The sequence below is a fragment of the Hippocampus guttulatus genome, chromosome 11 (assembly GCF_054856545.1).
Source record: "Hippocampus guttulatus isolate MCC_2025c chromosome 11, RoL_Hgut_1.0, whole genome shotgun sequence".
Lineage (NCBI taxonomy): Eukaryota > Metazoa > Chordata > Actinopteri > Syngnathiformes > Syngnathidae > Hippocampus > Hippocampus guttulatus.
This window is the reverse complement of record NC_141271.1, coordinates 10,707,898-10,731,889: the sequence shown is the minus strand read 5'-3', so window position 1 is coordinate 10,731,889 and position 23,992 is coordinate 10,707,898. Positions and strand designations below refer to the sequence as shown.

The 23,992-nt window shown below is 42.3% G+C and overlaps 4 protein-coding genes and 1 long non-coding RNA gene across 6 annotated transcripts; 3 read left to right on the top strand and 2 right to left on the bottom strand.

Moving 5' to 3' along the window:
* Window positions 1–62: 62 nt before the first annotated feature.
* Window positions 63–2,298, bottom strand: LOC147198042 (olfactory receptor 4B13-like; the record flags this gene model as incomplete). Its single annotated transcript, XM_086124151.1, is given in 1 exon segment — window positions 63–2,298. A coding segment is annotated over 1 exon segment (939 nt), but the record flags the coding sequence as incomplete, so codon positions are not given.
* Window positions 63–23,593, bottom strand: LOC147198038 (uncharacterized). Of its 2 annotated transcripts, XR_015102279.1 has the most exons (5): window positions 23,468–23,593; window positions 3,623–3,719; window positions 2,546–3,560; window positions 2,357–2,467; window positions 63–494 (listed from the first exon to the last, which is right to left on the bottom strand). It is a non-coding gene; the product is annotated as an uncharacterized LOC147198038 (long non-coding RNA). The 2 variants fall into 2 exon arrangements; XR_015102278.1 differs by having other exon boundaries at window positions 2,357–3,560.
* On the top strand, window positions 7,854–8,780 carry LOC147198041 (olfactory receptor 10G7-like). The gene has a single exon (XM_086123837.1). The coding sequence runs from the start codon at window positions 7,854–7,856 to the stop codon at window positions 8,778–8,780; it is 927 nt and encodes a 308-aa protein (XP_085979963.1).
* LOC147198040 (olfactory receptor 6N2-like) lies at window positions 13,885–14,799 on the top strand. The gene has a single exon (XM_086123875.1). It carries the CDS (start codon window positions 13,885–13,887, stop codon window positions 14,797–14,799), a length of 915 nt encoding a protein of 304 aa, XP_085980001.1.
* LOC147198039 (olfactory receptor 6N1-like) lies at window positions 20,488–21,420 on the top strand. The gene has a single exon (XM_086123787.1). It carries the CDS (start codon window positions 20,506–20,508, stop codon window positions 21,418–21,420), a length of 915 nt encoding a protein of 304 aa, XP_085979913.1. The 5' UTR covers window positions 20,488–20,505.
* Window positions 23,594–23,992: the final 399 nt, after the last annotated feature.

Below are 23,992 nucleotides of genomic sequence, written 5' to 3'. Positions count from 1 at the left end.
TTCGGTTTAGTCTAGCAACAGCATGACAAAGACAAGAAAAAAAAACAACAAAGATATTTCCATCAGGTAGGATTCATTTTTATAAGACTTTCATGAGATTCTTGCAATAAAAATCCCCTTTTTTCATCACAGAAATCTTTGCGCGCCTCAGGAAGGGCGAGGCCATACATCAAGGTAAAAGATGTACATTGTCAGGTAAATCCACCACAGCAATCCTGCTGTCCTCAAAACTAAAAGTGCAGCTGACAAACATCAAAACAATCGGTCAAGTATTTAGCGTTTTATGGGCATCAAGCTTTTTCTTCCCCATACCCATTCACGAAAGAGCAAAAGCTTCACGTTGCTTGCGAGTGGCTGGCAACCAGTTCAGGGTGTCCCCCGCCTACTGTCCGAAGACAGCTGGGTTCGACTCCAGCACGCCTGCCACCATAATGGATGGATGGATTGGTGGAGGTCAATCCGTGTTCATCGAGCTGAAAATATGCAGGGGTCAACTGTAATATAAAAACAAAAATGTTTGGGAATTGTTGTTGACTGAACTTTACTGATCTCTTTTATTGTGCACTCCACAAATATTCCATATTCAGTATATGCATAAAAAACATCAAACTAATAAAAATTAAAGTAAATCGAAGCATTTTGAGAAATAAAAACTAACAAACACAATTTCTGAACCAATTAAAAAAACAAAGCCAAAAGGAATGAAAGAATAATTATAATAATTCCAAAGCTATTGAAACCGAGGTTTGTTTTAGAACATGTTTTACTCTACGTGCAACTCACATCAATGTTTTTTCTTTTGTTTCCATTGCTATTTGCACATTTCACTTCAGTAAATTACCCACCACATTTGACAGCTTTTCCACCCCTTGAGCTTTCAATATTTTGTCCACAAAGAAAAAAAAAACCCTTTCACACTCAGTTGCACATCAATTGATTTGAGAAATATTTGCTCTCTTCTTACAACGTCTTCAACATCATGTTCTTCAAACTGTTTTGTCTTTGCTTGTAGTATCTGGATTGAGTTGACATTTGCCGCAACTACATCTGCTATTTTTATTCTTTGGGATATGAAAGGTGGCGGAGAGAGATGGTGAAACTCCACGCAACCTCTGAGGTAAAACCTGCACAACCCCTCCATCCTCTGAATTCCTTTCTTTTCCTAACACCAGGCTTTAGCAGTAATACTTGGCCCGGTGGAGGAATAGTTGTCGAAACATAATAAAAGCTGACATTTCCATCACATGTCGTTAATTTTCAAGAGAGCTTTTTTAACCCCATTCGGGGACAGCGGTTACAACAGTGGACACCTTATCACCTGATCAGGTTACAGGTTATCTCGATTGGCGCATGAAATGGTTAGTGAGATTCTCGCAAGAAAAAGACCTTTTTCTTCCACATTCGCTTGCAGGCTTCTCTTATCTTGGGAAGTTTGAAGCCATACATGAAGGGGGTGATGATTGGCTGGCAAACCAGCAGATACATTGAAAAAAAAAAAATACAGACCTCGTCTGAGAAATGACCCGCATCGTTCCAGCTGTCAAAAAAGACAAAAGCGCAGCCGACCAACAAGTTGGACACAGAAACAATCTGAGGCGTGCAGGTAGTGATCGCTTTCTGCTTATTCTCTTTGGAGGTATCAAAACAAACGAACAGGATCTTGACGTAGGACAGTGCGATCAGCCCGACCAGGAAGACACTGGTCAGGAAGGTAAACATGTCAATGATGCTATTGACCTTGGAAACGGAACACGCAAGTTTAGCGACTAATTGATGGTCACAAAACACTTTGTCAATCACGTTTCCGCACAACTTCAAATTGACGACAAAGACGACGGTGAGCAGGCAATTGGCGCACGCAAACATCCAGATCAGTGGCACGACGACGCCCACCGTCCCCGCACTCATGATGTTGCTGTAGTGTAAGGGCTTGCAGATGGAGACGTAGCGATCTTAAGCCATGACTGCCAAACTGCAAAACTCCACAGAGGTGGAAGAGTACATCCAACCCATCTGTAGAAAGCACCAGGAAAGGGCCACTTGATGTGCGTCTGAGAACATCTGTGAGAGCATGAGAGGATACAGGGACGTGCTGCCGCTTATCTCGTTCACCAGTAAGTTGCACAGTAACATGTACATCGGCTCGTGAAGCCTCCTGTCCGCAAATATGACCGCAATGAGCAGAGTGTTGGCCGCGCAGATCGAACAGTACCACAGCAGCAATAGGAAGAAATACAAGTACTTCAACTGTCCCACGTCACCGTAGGCAGCCAGCACGAAGTACTCAATCTCACTTGTAAATCAATGCAAACATACAAACAGACATTCAGGCGCGAGGAAGATGAATGACGGTCACCTGAGAAATGCAAAAAACATGTCATGAAAATGGCTTAAGAGGGCAGGCGCATGTTCCACATCGCATTTATTTCGTCACAATCACTACTGCTGGTTGAATGTCCAGGATGCTCTGAAAGAAAAAAAAAACATTGTCAATCACATACTGCAGTAAATAGACGTTATGTGTGCTGTGTGTGTGATGGCGCACCTTGCGAGGGTCAAGTTGAACTCTTGGTGGCTCTTGAATTGCTCCTCCCAGTCAACGGGAGAATGTCTTTAGCTCAATTTATACATGAGGTTGAGTGAGGCAGGTCACATGACTGGCTCAACAAGTCTTTGACAAGTCGCATTTTCGAAAAACGTCCTTGATTTTATTCTTTCATTGATGCAAGTATTGTTCCTGTAAATATCAAAGTCTACACACCCTTGCTCAAATTCCAGGTTACTGTACAACACAGCAAATCATTTCAAAACGTTTCCCACCATTTAAAGTGACCTTCAACTGTCAATTTGGGGAAAAAATATATATTTTGGAAATCCTTTTGTATGCTTCTCCTGACTGATACATTCGATCAGTGAGCTCCTTCTGAAGCCGCGGAAGGTCACCTCAGACCTGTGCAGTAAAATGTGACTGAAAATGTCTGAAAAAAACGACTTGAACATCTGATCTTTTCTCAGGATGAATCAGATGCATTTTAAATGTTGGCTGTTGTGTGACGACCCCCATAAAACATACGTCAGAATATGACGGGTTCATTCTGCACACAACCACATCACCATTGATGAGGCAAGTGTGCGCACTTGAGCAACCACATTAACTCAATTGTTTATTTATTTTTTGCTCCCCTCTTTAAATTTGTTTATTTTTTTCCTGCTGGAGAACAGACATATCAACACCAGCTGCGTGAAAGCTGGAATCGCAGCTTTCCCAGGCTGTGTGGAGCATGCCACAATGATTTGGAAGCAGATCCAGCTTTCCAGAAGGGAGAAGACCAGAATGTCACATACCTCAAACTTGCGAATTTTATCATTTTATGCCGCAAAAGATTTGCACTGGCCGCCAACAAATTAAATTGATCCCGAGTGGGGCAACTCAACAGTTGAGTGGATCGAAGGCTTGCCCGACTTACTTCCTACGAACTGCACCATCCAAACTTGGAGGGAGAAGCTTATCACCTTGTGCAAGGTTGAAATTGAAGTTGCAGAAGTCCAGAAGCCTCTTTCTGTGGAATGAAGAACAGAATGAACCGATCCGATTCACCATTGGAAGAGATGGCATTCCTACTTTTTGGACCAGCCTGGACACAGTCAGGGAAGGCGGTAACCGACAAAACCAATCTTGAGCAACTTTCAGAAGGCCTGGGAAACATCAACGCCAGCAACTACCAGGAAAGTAGAAAGGGTGCCGTTATAATTTCACTTTTTACTCAAGGCAGCTCGAGTTATACAGTAAAGTAATGTTGAGTGCACAAGGTAGATCAATGTGCTTCACATTGTTAAAAATATAACATTTGAAGGCAAGCCAGGGAAATAAGATAGATAGATCTCCAAATCAGTGGCGGCCCGGTAGTCCAGTGGTTAGCACGTCGGCTTCACAGTGCAGAGGTACCGGGTTCGATTCCAGCTCCGGCCTCCCTGTGTGGAGTTTGCATGTTCTCCCCGGGCCTGCGTGGGTTTTCTCCGGGTGCTCCGGTTTCCTCCCACATTCCAAAAAACATGCATGGCAGGTTGATTGGACGCTCTAAATTGTCCCTAGGTGTGAGTGTGGGCGTGGATGTGCGATTGGCTGGCAACTGATTCAGGGTGTCCCCCGCCTACTGCCCGAAGACGGCTGGGATAGGCTCCAGCACCCCCCGCGACCCTAGTGAGGATCAAGCGGTTCAGAAAATGGATGGATGGATGGAAGATCTCCAAATCAATTCTGGAGTGTCATGTGCTACCCAATATCAGAAAGCTTGGACTCAGTATCATGCCCTTGGTTGTCCATGAAGGCAAAAACCCCCCCAAAAACCAAGAACAACGAAAACCACTCAAGAATGGCTGAGAATATTGGAGATCTCTGAAGTGGCCCTCTATGAGCCCTGATCTAAATCCTATTGAACATCTTTAGAAGGAAATGAGACACACCACCTACAAAACCCGAGAAGTCCGGACACTCTGCTTGACCAAAATACCTCTCTCGAAAGGTTGTGAAATATCGCCCATTTTCATCAAATTAAATAAAAGCTCTTCTGCTATAATTGAAAAAGCAATGCGCCGTTTTTATTGGTGAATTTATTAAAATGATTTCAATTTCACATGAAGTTATTTTAAGAAGCCGTATAGGTTCGCAAAGACTACAAGGCTGTTTAGATGATTCACAGTGTCCCCAGATGGAAGATCGGTCAGGGACAGGAAGTTTGTTGACATTATGAAACTAATTTTGTCTAATTGCAGCTTGGTGGCAAATACAAATACTCTTTGTATAAACATCAAAGGCCACAGAGTGACTCTGTTATGCTCCATTAAAAGAATTCTGACAGAAATCATAAAACAGAATCTTAAATGATGACACAACACCTGAGACAAAGTATTGCATCATTTGATTACGATCACATGAAAAACAACGGTCAATATGGCTCCTCTGTTTGTTTGGTACGGTGTTTACTTGTCCCACACGTCCTTTAATGACAAGTTATTTTTCTCCAAAAAGACACAGACCAAAACAAGAGCAGATGAGACAAACATGTTTTCCCCAGTATTGATTAGACGTATGATTAGCTGACGTAATTCCCATTTGTTATGATGCCATGACGCACGAGGCAGCAACAGACACGGCGTAAACACGATGATTAAACCTCCGAGTCATGCGTCCACTATCCCCAGGACATCAATCTACTGTCAGTATATGGCGCTGGGACTCCACACTCCCTAGTGGTCGGGAGACTTCACCACACAAACATGTGTCCACAGTCCCTCCACACGTCAGAGTAGCAATAGTGAAGTCCAGAAAAAACAAAACAAAACAAAAAAACAGGATAATAGCTCTCCCCTCGAAAAGTATTGTTTTAACTATAGACTAAAATCATTTGGGTTTGACATTAAAAGATGAACATGAGACGAGATATAAACATTTCAGTTTTTATTTCCAGGTCTTTACATCTGAATCGGACGCACAATTTAGAAGATAGCATTGTTTGTAACAGACAAAAACAGTTTGAGGTAAACAAAAGGACTCCAAAGGATGGATATAAAACAGACTAAATTGCTTGGACACACACCCCAAATCTGCATTCACTATTCATGTTCACGAAAACAAGCGAGCAGCAAATGAACTGGAATCAGATACGTCTTGTACCTTTTCTGAGAGTTTTTTCACAATCCAACAAGTGAAAAGTCCATTTTAATGAAATGGTAAATGGAGTGCACTCACCATCATATCCTGACCAACGATAGAATCCAGAGTGCTTTAATCCAGTACTGTATATCCATCTGCATTATGTCGTAGCGGCTTTCTAGCGCTAAGCTAACCTGTCATTTCACAGACGCTGACAACGAGTGATGAATGTGATGGATCAATCGTGCCGATTCGTGCTGACAGGGTCAGCAGGGGGTGGTACACCTTTCCCATCCATGCCCAGTGACTGCCCAACAGCCTTTCTATGTGCCCCCTATTGCATTACAATGGCGGCCGAATATCGAAATGACATCATATGAATTGGTGAAAATAAGGGTCAGTACGAGTGGACATTTTTCTTCATCAGTGAGGAGCATTTCCACATGCTGATGGGTCTTGGGGTTGAAGCGCAGATCACAAACAATACAGTCATCCTAATAATGAGCTCTCGATTTTTGGTGTATTTGATGCAGTGCAAAGGTCGTGGGTTCGATCCCCGCTCTGGCCTTCCTGTGTGGAGTTTGCATGTTCTCCCCGTGCCTGCGTGGGTTTTCTCCGGGTACTCCGGTTTCCTCCCACATTCCAAAGACATGCATGGCAGGCTGATTGAACACTCTAAATTGTCCCTAGGTGTGAGTGTGAGTGTGAATGGTTGTTCGTCTGTGTGTGCCCTGCGATCTGCTGGCAACCGGTTCAGGGTGTCCCCCGCCTACTGCCCGAAGACGGCTGGGATAGGCCCCAGCACCCCCCGTGACCCTTGTAAGGATAAAACGGATCAGAAAATGGATGGATGGGTGGATTTAATAAAAAGTGAATGAAAAAACACAGGATCCTTCAAAGTCACTTCTAGATGAGGCAATGACTTCGGATCCATGACTTAAGTTATACCAGTTATATCAAAGTGTGACATATTTCAATATGGATCTCATTAAAACTCTACGACCTGGAATTTAGGGCCACCCACAGATTTCACTGAATCACAGCTCTTTGGCGGTTGCATACATATTGCCATGTTAAGCATGATGGGTGTGTTCAAAGCCGAGACAGGAGAACCACCATGTATTGAAAGGAGGATTTGAATTTAGCACAAATGGGAGAAAATCCTTCGTACTGTACAAAAGCACGTTGGCAGACTTCAACTGGAACAGAATATTCATTTTCTAGTCCTCATGCGCACCGGCCGGCGCACCTCTTCTGTACACCCCTGGTCATGCTGCTAGAAATGCATATTGATCAAGGCCCCACACTTTTCTTTTCGGGACGTTAACGCCAAACAGCCCATGTAAATGCAAACAGCAACATGTGTGCGCTTGCTGACAGGGTGGACAATGAGAGGGTTGACATTTCTGGCTAACGTTAGCATGTAATGAGCACATGGTGAACCTTTACTTAGCAATGTGATCAGGTTAACAAGCTAAGTGTACTGTTTAACAAATCTAGAGTACATTTTGAAAGTTCTGAAAAGTTGTTTTTGATATATATACAAATTGATATTTCACAATGACAGTGTGGATTTGTTAAATTTGACATCATCCAACAAGACAAGATGAAAATTATGCAGCGTAAGTGTTAATATTTAGAGTGCATTTATCAGGCGTACCAAACTCCACTGAAAAAAGACAACAGAATGTTTTGTAAGAGTAAACATCGATTTATGGGACACTTGCAAATTGTTTTTTTATGATAACCAAAATAGAATCTACATGATGGGGGGAAAAAAAGACCTTTTTTATCAAACAGCTTATGCGTGGACAATGAATTCATGTAAATGTGTTTAGTCAAAAGCTATGTGGCTAGCTCTTCTGAGATGGGACAAGTAAAACTGACGGTCAGTATCGTGATTTTTGGTTAATAAAGTAACAAAGTGTTTTAAAAAGTAGCAGACTTTTGGATACTAGACCATGAAATAACACATTTTCTTTCATAAACAGGGGTAGCTGGAATTCCCCGGCGATGGAGTACAGTACACCGCTGTTTTCTGATTGGAGCATCGTGGTGCTCGGCAAAAGGATAAAAAGAAGCGTCCAGGTTGACCATCGTCATCCTCAGCATCCAAAACCACGTAAGGAAGGGAGGAGCAGAGTGGAGGAGAAGACGGAGGAAACAGGCCAGGGGAGTCGATGCGACCGATGGATCAAGGATGACGAATGCAACCGCGCTTACCTTTTTTCACTTGGCAGGGTTGAGTCACATGACAAAGAGGCTCCGATTGTTTCTGTTCGCCATTACCTTGTTGTGTTACGCTGCCATTTTGCTGGTCAACGGTGTTCTTATTGTTACCATCATACTGGAGAAAAAATTGCATGATCCCATGTATATCTTTTTGTGCAATCTATGCGTTAATGGCCTGTATGGGACAATTGTCTTTTTCCCCAAATTCCTTCATGATCTGTTGTCCACGAGCCACATTATATCTTATTTTGGCTGTATAATGCAGATCTTTGTCATCTATTCTTACGCAGCATCTGAAATTGCCGTTTTAGCAGTGATGGCTTACGACCGCTACGTGGCCATATCCCGACCGCTGGAGTATCAGTCCATTATGACCAAATGCAGGGTGTTGTTGTTGGTGTCCTTTTCCAGACTCATGCCAGTGTTCTGCCAGGCCGTAGTGGTGATCATGAGCGCCCAACTGGAACTGTGCGGTTCCCACATCAACAAACTCTACTGCGAGAACTGGTCCCTCCTTCAACTCTCCTGCAATCCGACAACTTCCAACAGCATTGTCGGATTTGTGAATATTGTATTTTACTTTGGGGTCGATCTTTTTATCATGTCCTCTTATGTGCATTTGGTTAAATTGGCTTTCAGGTCAAAGGAAGGGAAAAAGAAGTTCAGGCAGACATGCGTCCCTCATCTGCTGTGCTTGTTCAACATCTCGGTGGCTTTGCTCTTTGACCTCATGTACGCTCGCTACGGCACCAGCTCCATGCCTCAGAGCCTCCGAAATTTCATGGCCATCCAGATTCTCACTTTTCCTCCGTTGCTCAATCCTATTATTTATGGCTTGAAACTCTCCAAGGTTCGCAACGCTGTTTTACAACATGTGAGAAGGAAGAAGGGCTGAATCGTAAATTAGGATGTATTTTGTGCAATTGAACAAGATAGTCTGCTCTCTTATTTATATGAGGTTTTTGGAAATTAGTCATAAGGGGGGAAAAATAACAAGGCTTGTCCAATTAAGTCCCATTCTGTAGTTTCTTTTTCAGTTGGCTGTGACAAAGACAACTAACTATATTTTGACGCTTATTTTTCTGGTTCAAAACACGCCTGTTACACGGTATTTGTCAAAAAAGGAGACTGGATGTGTGACATATGAACACTTATCAAATTGCGAAACATTGCTAGATCACAATTTGACACTCCTCATTTTCATGTACAACCTACAAATGCATCAATATGATCAAAATGATGAATATGTATTGCTGTTCCCTTCTAAATAAAAAAATTAAGCTGAACCGAGTCAGTACTCGTTTGTATTCCATCTTCATGTTGGTTAGTTAATGTGTGTGGGTGTGTGCTCGTGTAGGGCATAATTTGCATTAACTAAGCTTCATTTACATTTGAGCAATCTAAATGTCAGTTCCTCTACGGAGCTTTTTACATTATATTTATTTTGTAATTTGACTGTAACCATTTGGGGAAAAAAACACGTTCTACAATATCATAAATTGATTTACATGAATTACCAAATATATACATTGCATTTTCTAAACATTACCTTCTAAGATGACACTCAGGTATTTGTATTGACTTTCACTCAAGCCGATTAACGAAAAAGGGCTACGTAATCAGTTGGTAAGCAGAGTGCGGGTGTGAGAGAACGGCACACTTGCTCCACATCTTACATTGTTTTTTTTGTTGTGGAAATTAATAAATTCCAGTGTCAAAACTGAAATATGTATTCGATGAGCATCGCTCTCTCTCTCTTATATTTCTCGGCATTATATTTGAGACATATTTTATCATAATTGGGTAGCGGTGGCTTCATATGACCATTTGATATCTTATGTTCACAATTCCTGTCATTTATGAATTAATACTTAAATTATACTGTGTGAATTGAAACTTATTTTTTTTTAAAATGAGAGCACCAAAATCAGCTAAATTATCTGTCCATTTTCTGTATCGTGCTTGTGTTCATTTGGGTCCCAGGTGTGCCGAAGGCAATCCCAGCAGACTCTGGGCAAGTGTCAGGCTCCACCCTGGACTGGTTGCTTGTCGATTGCAGGTCAGATGAATATTTTAACGTTTATGAAAGATAGCAAATGTAGTCCCATACTGGACTTAAGTAGAAGTATAGCTACTGATATACTTAAAGCAGTGGTGCCCATTACGTCGATCCTGATCTACCGGTAGATCTAAAAGAAGTCCCAAGTAGATCCGAAGAGTGTCGAGGAGAAAAACAACAACCATTTGTGCGTCTTTGTACATGTTATTAATATATTTTTTGTGTTAATGTACGCTGCACCATAATCATCCTATCAGTCGTCTTTTCACAAAATAAATATTAAAAAAATAAAATAAAGCAGGTAAATCTTGAATTTATGGTGGCGCGTGATGACGTCACCGGAAGTTGTTTGCGCTCAGCAGTCTGCAATTGCAGCTTGTGATCAGAGCTGTTGCGCTGTATCTTTTATCGACATTATTCTCATTCAGAGTTTGCTTCGTGTACAATTCACCGAGGGCACTGGCAAAGAATAGGAACCTAGGAGGGCCCAGGGAAGCACTTTAAAATGGTACGTGTGAGCTACGATAGTTAACAGGCTGCAAAAGTGCATCGCATGCCTCAGTTTCAGGCTGTTTCTCATCATGGCGTGTGTGTGTGTGTGTGTGTGTGTGTGTGTGTGTGTGTGTGTGTGCGTGTGTGTGTGCGTGCGTGTGTGCGTGTGCGTGTGCGTGTGCGTGTACGTGTACGTGTGCGTCGGTAAGGGTAGATCCCGTGAGGTTAGTTGATCGAAAAGTAGATCTTTGGTCCAAAAAGTTTGGGCACCCCTGACTTAAAGTATACCTCCAGTGGTACCCCCGGTATTAATGGGGAAACGGAGTAATATTGCAAAGTTTAATACAAAATCTGGTGTTCCCATCTTCGTGTCTCGTCTTGTATTTGCCAAAATTAGCCCCTTGCTTAATTTTAATGCCTGTGTTAGGAATGGATGTGACATCAAGGCATTGACTGGGTCATCCACTGCACCCACCTGTTGCTATTACGTGACACGTCAGATCGCTTGCCTAAAGATCAAAATATGTCTTTTCATTATTTTGTGGTGACTAATAAACCATCGTAGAAAAGGTCTGCCCAAATTAAAAAAATAATGCCAATCTAATCTTTCCATCTATTTATTTAACTGCAAAGGATGGAACCTGACCCGCGTCACGGACAGTCTTCCACCTTCGCATGTGGACGGCTGATTACCGTATTTTCCGCACTATAAGGCACTTTGGAGTATTAGGCGCACCTTCAACGAATGGCCTATTTCAAAACTGTTTTCATATATAAGGTGCACCGCATTATAAGACGAATCGAATAGAAGCTACAATGGTGGCTGTGGTTGCATTGTGCATCCACTAGATGGAGCTACCTTAAAGGAATACAGCTTTAGTTATATAAAGCTTGCACAACCGCTACAGCTGTTAACAAAGCACTTTCCAGAACATTTAAAATACTACGTCCAAGAAATCAGAATATCCATCCACGTATAAGGCGCACTGTTGGCTTTTGAGAAAATTGAATACTTTTAGGTGCTCCTTATAGTGCGGAAAATACGGTATTTAATATATCAGCAATACCGGCATCATCAGTGACGGATAGACGGACCTTACGTCTGTATTGTCTCTGGAAAATTGTGGGAATAATTCAGATTTGCCAGATTCCGCCCAAGAAAATGCCGCATTGAATTGGTGAGACGGCTTGGCCATGACGGCCTTCAGTGCCGTCACGGCTCAGCTTCTTGCAGTTAAGTATAACTGAGCACATTAGCTGCCATGACGTCTCAACAAATAACGGTTGGTTCCGCGAGCTATGATAAGATTGCTTTAGATCAACCAGTGTCACCAAAAACGAGTTAGGCGGCAGTTTTTCTTGAAAAACCATGTAGATTTTTCCTTCCACCACAGCTAAACTTTAAATTGGTATGTTTTATCTTTTCTTTTTTTTTGTGGGTTTTTTTCCGGATTAGACAGAAAATGTATACATTCCAGAAGTTGCTGTTTATTAAGATTGCACAACACAACTCATTCGCTGCTAATCATTTTGAAGATGACAACAATTCTCTCAAACAAAAGCCATTTTGCTTTTTAGAATCTGTTGCTCTCACAATTAATGCTCCCTGGCTCACATCATTTCATGTAGCTGAAGTTTTTTTATCCACCCAAGAGCTCAATCAACCAAGATCTCAAGTCTGGTAGTCATCAAAGAGTAACAAGCCTACTTTGACAAAGCATCGGACAGAAAATACAGATATACTGTATGTTTTTTAAATGTAGGGAGTAAAAGTAAAGAGTGGTGAGAAAAAAAAATCCGAAAGTAAAGAACAGAACCCTGAAAAATAAAAAGTACAATATTTTTACTTTGTTACTTCCCACCACTGCACTGGGATCAGATCAAGTCCCAAGAGCGCTACCAGACAGCATTAAAAGGCGTATGAACTCAAGACGTGTATTTCTTTAGACGTGAGCAGTCGCACGTGGAGAACAACATGAAGATACGTGTTGGTAAGTATGCATTTCGAGAGGACACACATTAAAAACAAACAACAGAGCCAACATACTTTGAAAAAGTGACATTCAGGAGCAAAACAGACTTGAGTGGAATAGATGAAGAATTAATGGGTGGTTCTATCGGGTTCAGTCTTGAATAGTAAACGTGTTGAGCGTATTTTTTTTAGACCAGTTTAATGCTGATGTTACAGTGACATGTCATCTTTCAAGACTTTATAAATGAAGATGAGCCTGTGCGAAAAGGTGCCCATGCTGTCAGCGGTGGATTTAGACCAGTCTCTGAGTGGGCAAAGACATTTTGTCATTGGGGCCAATTCAGGCTTTTTTTTTTTTTTTAAGATACAGTTAACCTTACCACGACACTAAACCAAGCAGCCTACAGTAAGAATCTATTTTAACTCTTTCAGGGACAGCGGTTACTACAGTCAGTTAGTTATCAGGTTACACGGTGCATAAAATGGTTAATGAATGTTGTTTGTAGACTGGGTTGCTGAAATGCTTATCTGTTCAATTGTTATGTCCGAAGTTCAGGAAAAAGTTTAAAAAATTGATTTTTACATCCTATTTCTGCACGAGTAGATCAGATTCTAAGGACTCGAGCTTTGGAGTCAAGAGTGCACAAGTTGAAGTCCTGCTGCAGGCAAAAATGTAAAAAATGGTCGCCTTGTCTACTTGCTGTCTTCATTCTAGGGTGAGCTGAATTTCCAGTCAAGGGACGATAATTAGTATGAGTGTTAACTTGTATGAATATTAATTTATTGCAACGAGATTGCATTTTTTGTTTTGTGAAAAATCAAAAGTCATGCTGTTTTTATGGATTTAACTCGAATTAAACTGTCGCTGTAATCTACAACGTCCGTTGTTTATAATCCAGTATATTTTAAGAAAACACAATGTCCACGTCAGTGTGTTTTCCTCAGTATGTGTTTTGTCTGTACAGGGAGGGGTTGTCTCCCACTGGGCCTCATACAGTATCCATATATTCTTTTTCGATGTCTGGCACACTGCTTGTGTCTCACTTTCACCATCTTCATCATGTTCTCTGTTTGTACTGTGCGCTCTCTCTAAAAAAAAAAAAAGTTTCTCCCAAGGCATGTGGCTCTCTCTTTGTGGTGCTCTCAACGTGCTTCTTTTTCACCTCTCGCAACACCATCATCTGGCTTTGTCTCATTGCTATTCATCTTAATATTCATTTAAAAAAAAAGAGTAACTTTCATTTCATCGCAAAAACAGACAACTGCAAGAAAATGATTCTGTGCAGCTAAAAAACAGACAAGCCCAACATTTTCCCAGAACCATAAAATGACACCGATATTAGGTTTAAAAATGAATACAAATGATCAATGGGTCAATATGCTGCAATGACAATCTGTTTTTTTCCCTTTCTCTTTTCACAGGCGTGGTGTCAAGTAACAGGTTGTTATGAATCCCGAGTGTGTGGGTGTGTAAGGATGCCAAACCAAACGCTGTTTCCTTACTTTAACCTCACCATGTTCATGAACATTGGGCCATACCGCTACCCGGCGTTGGCCTCATTTTTCCTCCTCTACCTTTTCATCGTGTGCGCCAACTTGGCCATCGTGCTGACAATCTGCCGCGAGAAGACCCTTCACGAGCCCATGTACATATTCATCGCCTGCTTGTCCTTCAACGCCCTGTACGGCTCCACGGGCTTCTTCCCCCGCTTCCTTATGGACCTGGCGTCCGACACGCACCTGATCTCGCGGGCCGCCTGCTTCACGCAGATCTACTTCATCTACACGTACGGATGCAACGAGATGACCACGCTGTGCGTCATGGCCTACGATCGCTACCTGGCCGTGTGCCACCCGTTGCACTACCACAGCAGGATGACTGTGAAAAAGGCCCTGACCCTGGCCGGCCTGGCCTGGCTCTTACCACTCGTCTTTCTCACCACGCTTATCTACCTGTCGGCAACGCTGCCCCTGTGCGGCAACGAGATCCAGAAGGTGTTCTGCGCCAACTGGAATGTCGTCAAGCTGTCGTGCGTGCCCACGGTGGTCAACAACGTGGTGGGCATGTTCATGACCATCTTTACCGTATTCATCCCGTTGGCCTTCGTCCTCTACACGTACATGCGCATCATGAACGCCGCGTGGAGACGATCGGCCAAATTCAAGGGCAGAGTATTCCAGAGCTGTTTGCCACACATGGTCTCCTTTGTCATTTATTCCATCACTGCGTTTTGTGATATTGCGCTCAGCAGACAAAGTGTGGAGGAGATGAACCCCTTCGTTGCCATCATGTTATCTCTCGAGTTTGTGGTTATTCCGCCGCTTCTCAATCCGCTGGTGTACGGTATGAAGCTATCATATATACGCAGGCACATCTTCAAGATGCTGTGAGATCGTGCCAAAGCATAACTGTGTTGTAGACATCAAAACATTTAAAATACTGCTTTTCCTCTTTAAGGCAGCAAGTTGAATTTGATTCATATTGTATTTTTAAAAAATGAATTTATTGACAATTTTGAAAGCCATTATTAAGCGCTTGATGTTTGTTATCAATTCAAATCAATGACGTCATTTTTTGTCACGCGCATTTGCAGTATGCAGAATGTTTTTGTGACAATCACAAAGTAAAACGTAAAACACAGTAAATGTGTTGTGTCACATCATTCATTTAATAAAGAATGCAATATCATTCAAAGTGTGGTGTTCATGGATTTCAATGACATTCAAGTCAAGTCTCAGGAAAGCCCCTTGATTCATGATTTCCAGACAGTGTCCATGGCTAATGAACCATGGCTCTTTGGTAAGGACAACTTCATTCACAACTTTCACACGGTCCAAAGCCTGGACAGATGAACCGGTGACAATTAAAAGACTGTTAAGGGGAAAAAAAAAAAAAAAAAAAAAGATTTGGCCACAATTTGAGAATTGGGCCTTAACGCTTGTACTGAGAAGAGGTTGTTAAAGTGTACCGGTGGTGGTCAGAAGGAAAGGTAAAACAGCATCCACACGTATTTTTGGTCACACTGGCTGTGTTAAAGCAAGCTTTATCAAAGCTTGCGCAACGTATTCGTTTGGACGCAATGGCAGCTAACATGTGCTGCCAATACTTGCCTGCAAGAAGCCGAGCCATTGCGTAGTGCATAACAAATAAATAAGCCAACATCTGGGACCCCCCCCCCCCGTTAAAATAAATACACAAATATCCAAATATGGATGTCACGTTCACAACAAGAAGAAAAAAAATTGACACCACCGTTTTACATCCAAATCTGGCGTATCACTCAATATCAACTGGTGGGTGGGAAGGACGGCCCAGTCAAGACCTTGACGTCAGATCCGTTCCGAACAAGGCACCTTGTATTAAAATTAACCAGGGTGATTGTTTGGGCTCACCTTATATAAATCAAAATTGACAATATTACTCAGTTTCCCCATCAATACCTCAAAATGGACTTCTGGATGTACACATTTCAGACCTTGCTAGCGTTGGCTAGATATTAGCAGATGTTTCAATTTGCGTAATCAGTCGCGACCTAAGTTCTGTCCCAATTGAAAATACAAATAAACCAAGAACGCACAGAACACCCGAACGTTGTACTTGTCATCCTGCTTAAACCAAGCAGATCGGTTAGATATTTGTGAAGGCTTGGCTTGGAAAATATCCCATGATGCATTTCGTGCTGCTGTCATGGAACTACATTAGAATCCGGGAATGGGCTGGTGGAGGTTGTGTTGTTTACAAGTCCACAGACATTCTAATTGACAGAGATTCGTGTTCTTAGTTAGAACGTTGGCGAGTTCACGAGACCACATGCTACCTTCTTCGTGTTGAGAAAAGGCTAATGTCTTCCCATAGCTTTGCTAACATTCTCTTAACTCATTGAATACCACCCCTTTTCACTGGAGCAACCCCCTCAAGCCCTCACATTTGACTGAATTTTGACTGATTTGCAAGGCCCACAGAATTTTCTGTTCTATGGCTATATATACACATGTCAACCTGTCAAAAGAAAGGTGAGACTCTCTTTCAGAAAAAAAAGTTTATTTCTATCTTTCTCCGTTCGTTGGCAATCAGCATTAGAAAACTGCTAAGTTTTATGGAAAAGGCCGATTTTCTGCAGAAATCCAGAGAAAATGAGCTTTTTGTAAAAGTGTGAATTTCAAGCATCATTTCAAGTTTTACACTATTTTTTGCTTTTGTGACAGCTCAAATACCTCAATAATGTGTTTCTCCTACAAAAGAACATGACAAATAATGTTTTGTAGCAAAATAATTTATTTGCACACAAAACTATTGAACTATGAACAAAAGTGCAAATTGAACAATGAACGAAAGTCCAGCTGTGGAGAGGATGGTTTTTGGCTTCCATCCAGTTTGTCACCACATCGATTCATCCCACCACGTCCAGATGCACGACCTATAAATTATAGAAACATAAAAAGTTGCAAATATATCTTGCTGCAGAGTGAGGTATAATAATTTTATTTACCTTTCTTTCCACCACCAAAGCAAGGAGTCGTCATCTTTTTGCTTCTGGTTGGACAATCTGTAATTTATAGAAGTATGTACAATTACCACACTTTTATTTTTCTATTTTTTTATTGTTGCTTTCCACATCTCTCACACACACATACATGCTCGCACACTGCTATTTACACCATTCATTCCACGTTGCTCAGCATCCAATTTGAAATGAAATGGAATATGAATTTAACACTAGTGGTTTTAGCAGAGCTGAGCGGACCAAATGCGTCCTGTTTTTTTTGTTTTGTTTTGTTTTTTTAAAACCTATGGCGACACGCAAGTCAGCACATTTACGGCACATATTTTCATCCACATCTACGTGACGCATCAACCGTACATAAATGATTAGTGTTACTGGCAACTTTCTAGTATAGCGGGGAATGTAGCGGTGCATAAAAGTGACTGATGAGGCATAAGAAGTGATGAAGTTTTGAATGGGAACTTGCAAGCTAGTCAACAGTTACCTCCTCGTTCCAGCGGCTCTGGCGAGAACTCTCAGCTGCTTTCCATTATGTCCGAAGGCACGTATTCGTCCGACAGATCGGGATCCAAATCGCTCTCCAATTCATCGTCTTCGCCGTCGTCATTTCGAGACGATTCCAGCGAATCGCTGACGTGTGCCCGGCGTCGGCCATGCGAAGCAATGCAGCCTCTTTGCCGTCATCGCTGGAAGTCGCCGGGGAGACGATTTTTGGGCGATGTGCGCCACGGGAGGCACAAAATGCTCTGCCAAGCGATGATCGCTGACGTGGAGCATGTTCATCTTCATCAGATGAACTCGAAACTCGGCGTGAGCTATGCGGGCCGCGTGTAGCACGCCATGTTTGCGCAGGCTGACGTTCATTTGACGGGTGCTGCTTTCGATTACGTGACCGAAGCGTCATCTTCTCTTCCACACAAACACCATCTCCTTTGTTGTTTTGTTTCGAGGACGCTTTTATACCGAAAAAAAACAATCCTTTTTAGTTAGTTGTTTCCTTTTCTCCATCGCTGCTAGTTGCTAATGTTCCAATTCACTATCCACATACACCCCTCCTCCACTATACGCCCTTTCTATTACTTCTGCGGCGTGATCCTGGTGGATTTTTGCACCACTGCCACCCGATGGCCATTTCTTTGCTATTTAACATTGTCGTCAAGCCTAATCCTTTGGTGAGAAGTTGCATGAGACTCTCTTGCACCCTCCCCCATGAAAAAATGTGATTGACGTATTAATACGTCATGGGGAGGGAGCGGCTATGCGCTAATTGACGTATTTATACGTCAACGGTTGTAAATGAGTTAAGTAACAAGGTATGCTAAATTAGCTTGTGATATTAACTGAAAAAAATTACTTGTACGTGTTACCTCCACATCAGATGAATGTTCTAATTGCCAGAGACTGGGTGTTTTAAGGCTAGCATACAGTCCGACACATTCACCAACAAATCATTCTCAGAGGGACCCTATCAAAGAATTATCTTCAATAAAGACATAGGAGAGAAAATGTTCTCCAAATCGGTTGTTCCTCTATAATCACTTCTATCCCTGTTTCACCACTGCTCCTCGCCCACCTTGTAAGATTTAAGATCTCAATCATAGTTTTTTTTAAATATTGTGTAGTCAAAAAAATAAATAAACCTATTTGTGACAGAGCAAGGAATAAAAATAACAGATATTTGCTTTCAAATCGAGGCAGTAAATGTAAAAAGTCATCAGAAAGAAAAACCAAGCAGATACCTAAAAAAAACCAACAAAAAAAACCTACGCAAGTACAGTCACAAAATATTTGTACTTTGTTACTTCCACTGCGCTGGCGTCAGATCGAGTCCCAAGAGTGCAAAGACGCGGAATTAAAAGATGCGTGCACTCGTGATGAGTGTCTTCAAACCTGAGAAGTAGATCACGAAGAACAGCATGAAGACGCACCTGTTGTAAGTATGCAGTATGGATGTAGCTTTTGAGAGTGTCATGTATTCTTGAATTTAAACCTTTATTTACGTCTTAAAAAAAATAAAATCGCCTTCATTTTCAGTGATGTTGAGACGCGGCAGAGAAATGGAAACAACCGAGCACACAGAGTTAAAAAGATTTACCCGTTGAAGGGAAATATTATATCATCTTGAAAGAGTATATGGAAATAATTGTAACTGTTGCAGTAAATATTAAGTATGCAGCAAAGCAGTTTGACCAGAGGGAGTCACTGATGGTGTTGTGGTCCCTGGCTTCAGTGTGAATGTTTGTGTTCATGTGTCCCGAGATTGATTCGTGGCAAGTCCAGAGTGACACGCGACTCTAAACAGGAGAACAGGTAGCAATAGTAAACGGATGGTTGGTTTCACCGGGTTAAGTCTTGTCTCTGGAACTTTGAGCAGCAATCACTTGAGTGCTTATGATGAGACCAGTGAGGTGCGGAGGAACGGTGTGGCGTGTTGTCTTTCAAGGCTTTTGTGACTGAAGAGGAGCCTGTTCATAAAAGTGCTCAACATCGAGACCGAATTTACAGAGGGGTGCCCGAGCTGGGGACGGTGGATTTATCTGAGGGGCACATTAAACAAAACAAAGGAAGCCTGTAACAGGAGCCTATTCCAATTTCTGTTATTTACAGAGTGGGGTGGTGAAATATTGCATCTTTCCAGTGTTTTGGTTCTGCACTTGTACCTCAGTCTGTAAAGACTCGGGCTTACGTTCGAGTCCTGGCGTGGATAAAAGTGTAAAAATGCCAACAAGTTGCTCATCCGCTTGTTGGCAACGGTCGAGATGCAGCACTGTTTGCAGACCTCTTTCACTCGGAAGTGTGCGAATTTGCTTCTGTATGTTGGGTACAACAGAAAGTGTTGCATAACGGTGTTGATGAAAAAGCAAAAATTGAGGGAGAGGGAGAGCCAGAAGTCTTTGGAAACAGTTTGATAGCGAGGGGACACAGCAGGAATAAGAGACGGTGACGAAGAAAGAGTGTGTGTCCAAGCAAGCATCCATAATCTGAGCCGTTTATCCTCAACTCGGATAAGCAGTAGATAATGGATGGGTGGATATTAATTTGACAGGGAGCATTTGCTTCTGGAAACTGTCTGAAAATGAACTTAATTCTTTATTTTCATACTTCAAATCTGATCATATCCATATTGAACGAGTCCAAATGTGTACTGACCAATCTCAGGCAATTTTTTTTTATCGCTTTCTCATATTGAAACATGAAACTGAATTAAATGAAATGAATTAAAGCCACGTGCCATTTATGTTCGGAGGATGTTGACAGTAAGCACATTACAGCAAACCAACAAAAATGTTTTCAGAACAAACGAAATGTTGATGTAGCAGAACTGCGTGAAGATTTCGGTGTTAAAGGCCACAACATTACTAGGGGTGTCTCGATACATGCGGTGTGTGATACAATTGAAGGAGGGTTTGTTTGAAATCAAAAGCTTTTCCACGATTTCAAATCGATTTCCCTTACACCCCTAAAAATCGCCCCGCAAAAAACCCCCCCCAAAAAAACCAACAACTCTAACAACCAATGAATTTTTCTACTTTCTCTTTTCACAGACGGTGTCAAGTAACATGTTGGATCACAAGTGTGTGGGTATGTGAAAATGCCAAACCTAACGCTCTCTCCTTACTTTAACCTCACCATGTTCATGAACATCGGCCCATACCGCTACCTGGCTTTGGCCTCATGCCTCCTCCTCTACCTCTTCATCGTGTGCGCCAACTGGGCCATCTTGCTGACAATCTGCCGCGAGAAGACCCTTCACGAGCCCATGTACATATTCATCGCCTGCTTGGCCTTCAACGCCCTGTGCGGCTCCATGGGCTTCTTCCCCCGTTTCCTGCAGGACCTGGCGTCCAACACGCACCTGATCTCGCGGGCCGCCTGCTTCGCGCAGATCTACCTCATCTACACATACGGCGGCAACGAGATGACCACACTGTGCATCATGGCCTATGACCGCTTCCTGGCCGTGTGCCACCCGTTGCACTACCACACCAGGATGACGGTGAAAAAGGCCCTGACCCTGGTCGGCCTGGCCTGGCTCTTACCCATCTCCGTCATCACCATAGCCATCTCCCGGGCCACCACGTTGCCCCTGTGCGGCAACAAGATCCAGAAGGTGTTCTGCACCAATTGGAATATAGTCAAGCTGTCATGCGTGGCCACCGATCTCAACAATGGTTTGAGCATGTTTGTGACCATCTGTATGATTTTCCTCCCGTTGGTCTTCGTTCTCTACACGTACACGCGCATCGTGAATGCCGCCTGGAGAGGCTCAGCAAAATTCAAGGGGAGAGTATTCCAGACCTGTTTGCCGCACATGATCTCCTTTGTCATTTATTCCATCGCCCTATTTTGTGATCTCGCCCTGAGCAGGTACAATGCAGAGGAGATGAACCCCTTTGTGGCCATAATTTTATCTCTGGAGTTTGTGATTATTCCACCAATTCTCAACCCTCTGGTATACGGAATGAAGCTGCCGGATATACGCAGACACATCTTGAAGATCCTGTGAGATGGTGATAGCCAGTGGTGTGGTTAGGGCAAATTTAGGGGTGTGGCAGCAGCCCTAAAATAATCGTCGGCCCTCTAAATAAAAACTCAATGAAGAGTTGAATGCACTAGCTACTTTCCAGTGTGAGTAGCTTTTCAGTTGTGAAGCTACGATGGTGATCACATGCTAGTCTCCACAAGAAGCAGCCTGTCCTCAACCCTAAATGCATCTCCTCCATTTAAAAGTTCAAAGGGAAGGAGGGAAGTTGTTCTTTGTATATTTGACAAAATGAACATCTTATGTAATTACCCACCGTGCATCCTTTCATCCGCTACCTTGTTAATGTAGCAGGTTCAATTTACTTGAATTTGATTATGTTTTACGGCATTGTACTAAAGAAAATGTGACTTTTATGTCTATTTTCAGAGCCAGCTTTAAGTCCTTGTGGGGTTTTTAAATCTATCAAGACTGTTTTTTTTTTTTTTTGGTTACATGTGTGTACGTTGAACTGGGGGAGACATTGTGGGGCCCACAAGCATGCCATGAAGTCCCTGGGAGACTATCTGCTGCAGCACATGAAGAGTGTGTGACAATCACAAAGTAAGAAGTGAAATGCCACATACGAAATACACTGTTCGGTAAGAAGATGGTGTTATGCTTCTCCCTTAATTTCTTGTTGGAGGAATCATCTTAGAGCAGGGGTGGGCAAACTTTTTGGCTCGGGGCCAAATTGACTTAAAATTTGACAGAAGGGCCAGGTCAGCACGAGCTATGGTACATTAAAAAAAAAAACTGCATTTGTTGACAGTCCATATCAAACATCAACAGAACAAAAGCATGAAAGTACGGTATTAATATACTTTTTTTAAATAAGTTTTGTTGATGAACTATTTTAGCCTGTGCATCGCTGCAGATGGGTTGCGATCAGACCAGTAGAAGTAGAGCGATACAGAGGTACTAGGTGGTCGAAAAGATTGCCCCGCCCCCCCCCCCGTGTTCTGCAACTTCAAGTCAATGCGCCACCTGGCGGTGAAATGCCTGTCATTACAAGTCCAATTGAAATGAATGCAATCATTCACATTGAACCTTAATTGTGGACCAACCTTCGGCGGGCCGGATTAAAAAGACCAACGGGCCAGATTCGGCCCGCGGGCCGTAGTTTGCCCACCACTGTCTTAGAGCTAAATGGTATGATGGATAGTCCCTCCCACCCCCTCCAGCCCGCCCTGACAGCACTGGGTAGCTCCTTCAGCCAAAGACTGATACACCCACGCTGCAAGAAGGAGAGATACCGCCGCTCGTTCCTACCGACTGCTGACAGGCTGCTGAATAAACATGCACGAAAACCTGTAACCATTGTAAATAGCACAGCCACCTTTTGTATGAATAAGATGCATATAGGCAACTTACATTTGTAATGTGTACAGTTGTTCTGAAACATTTATTTATTTTGTGCATGCAACACTTTTTTTTCTCTACCCCCCTCCCCCCAATTTTGCTGCTGTAGACTGCAAATTTCCCCAATGTGGGACAAATAAAGGTTATCTTATCTTATCTTATGACTGATTTCAACACATTTTACTTCATCCTAGCAATGTGAATCTTTGGTGTTTGTAAATTAACACTGCCCCTAAAAAAAAAGCAGAAAAAAAGAACATTAAATAAAGTGCTGGAGTACTTCTAAATTCTTTGTTGATGGTGCTACTTTCGAAGCTGATTTCAACCACAATTGGGTGTAAGGCATTTTAGTGGAGATGGAATAATGCTTGGTAGTATAGTGAATATTGAAGTACAAGCCATTTAATCCATGTCGTGGATGCAACAGACACCACTCAGCAATGTCACCAAAGAGTTTGTTTGTTCGCCGGGTGTGGATACAAATTCTACAGTTATTTTTCAGAGCTTATTTTCCTACTGCAGTTCAACTTGAGAGCATATTTGGAGGACTAACACAATGAGGTCACAAACACAAGCACACAGACTACTCGATGACTCCTTCATTCAACATGAAATGTACAAAACATCAAGTAACGTTTCAACATGTTAATAAAATTTAAGAACTACTTACACAGCGACCCCCTTGACCAATACAACGACATCCACGTGTTGGGCATATACCGAAGCATAACGAATGCTGTCGGGTATGAGGTAAATTAATACCGAGTGGCATTATGGGTAAAAATCCTGACCGGAAATCATGCACTGCAGACGTAATAATAAAAAGTCCGAATAACGAACGTGTTGGTATAATCCAAGCCAAATGCAATACATAAATAAATGTTTTTTTTAAACGCTAAATTAATTAAATTTAGCCTACAAGTACTTTCAAATGTACTTGGAAATACGTTCGAACGTATTTACCAGTCAAAATATTTTACTTCACATTGACAGTTCCACGCTTCCGTTTGCATCAACTCGTCAGTCGGGCGCGACAGAATGGGGACGGGAAGATTGGGGGTGATGCTTTCAATAAATGAGTTTGAGCTTTTCTGCATCTACCACAATGCATTGTTGGACATGTTGAAAAGGTGGCAATGCAGCCCACCGCTTTGGCGAACGGATTGGATTTTCGGACATGTTACTATTTTTAGCA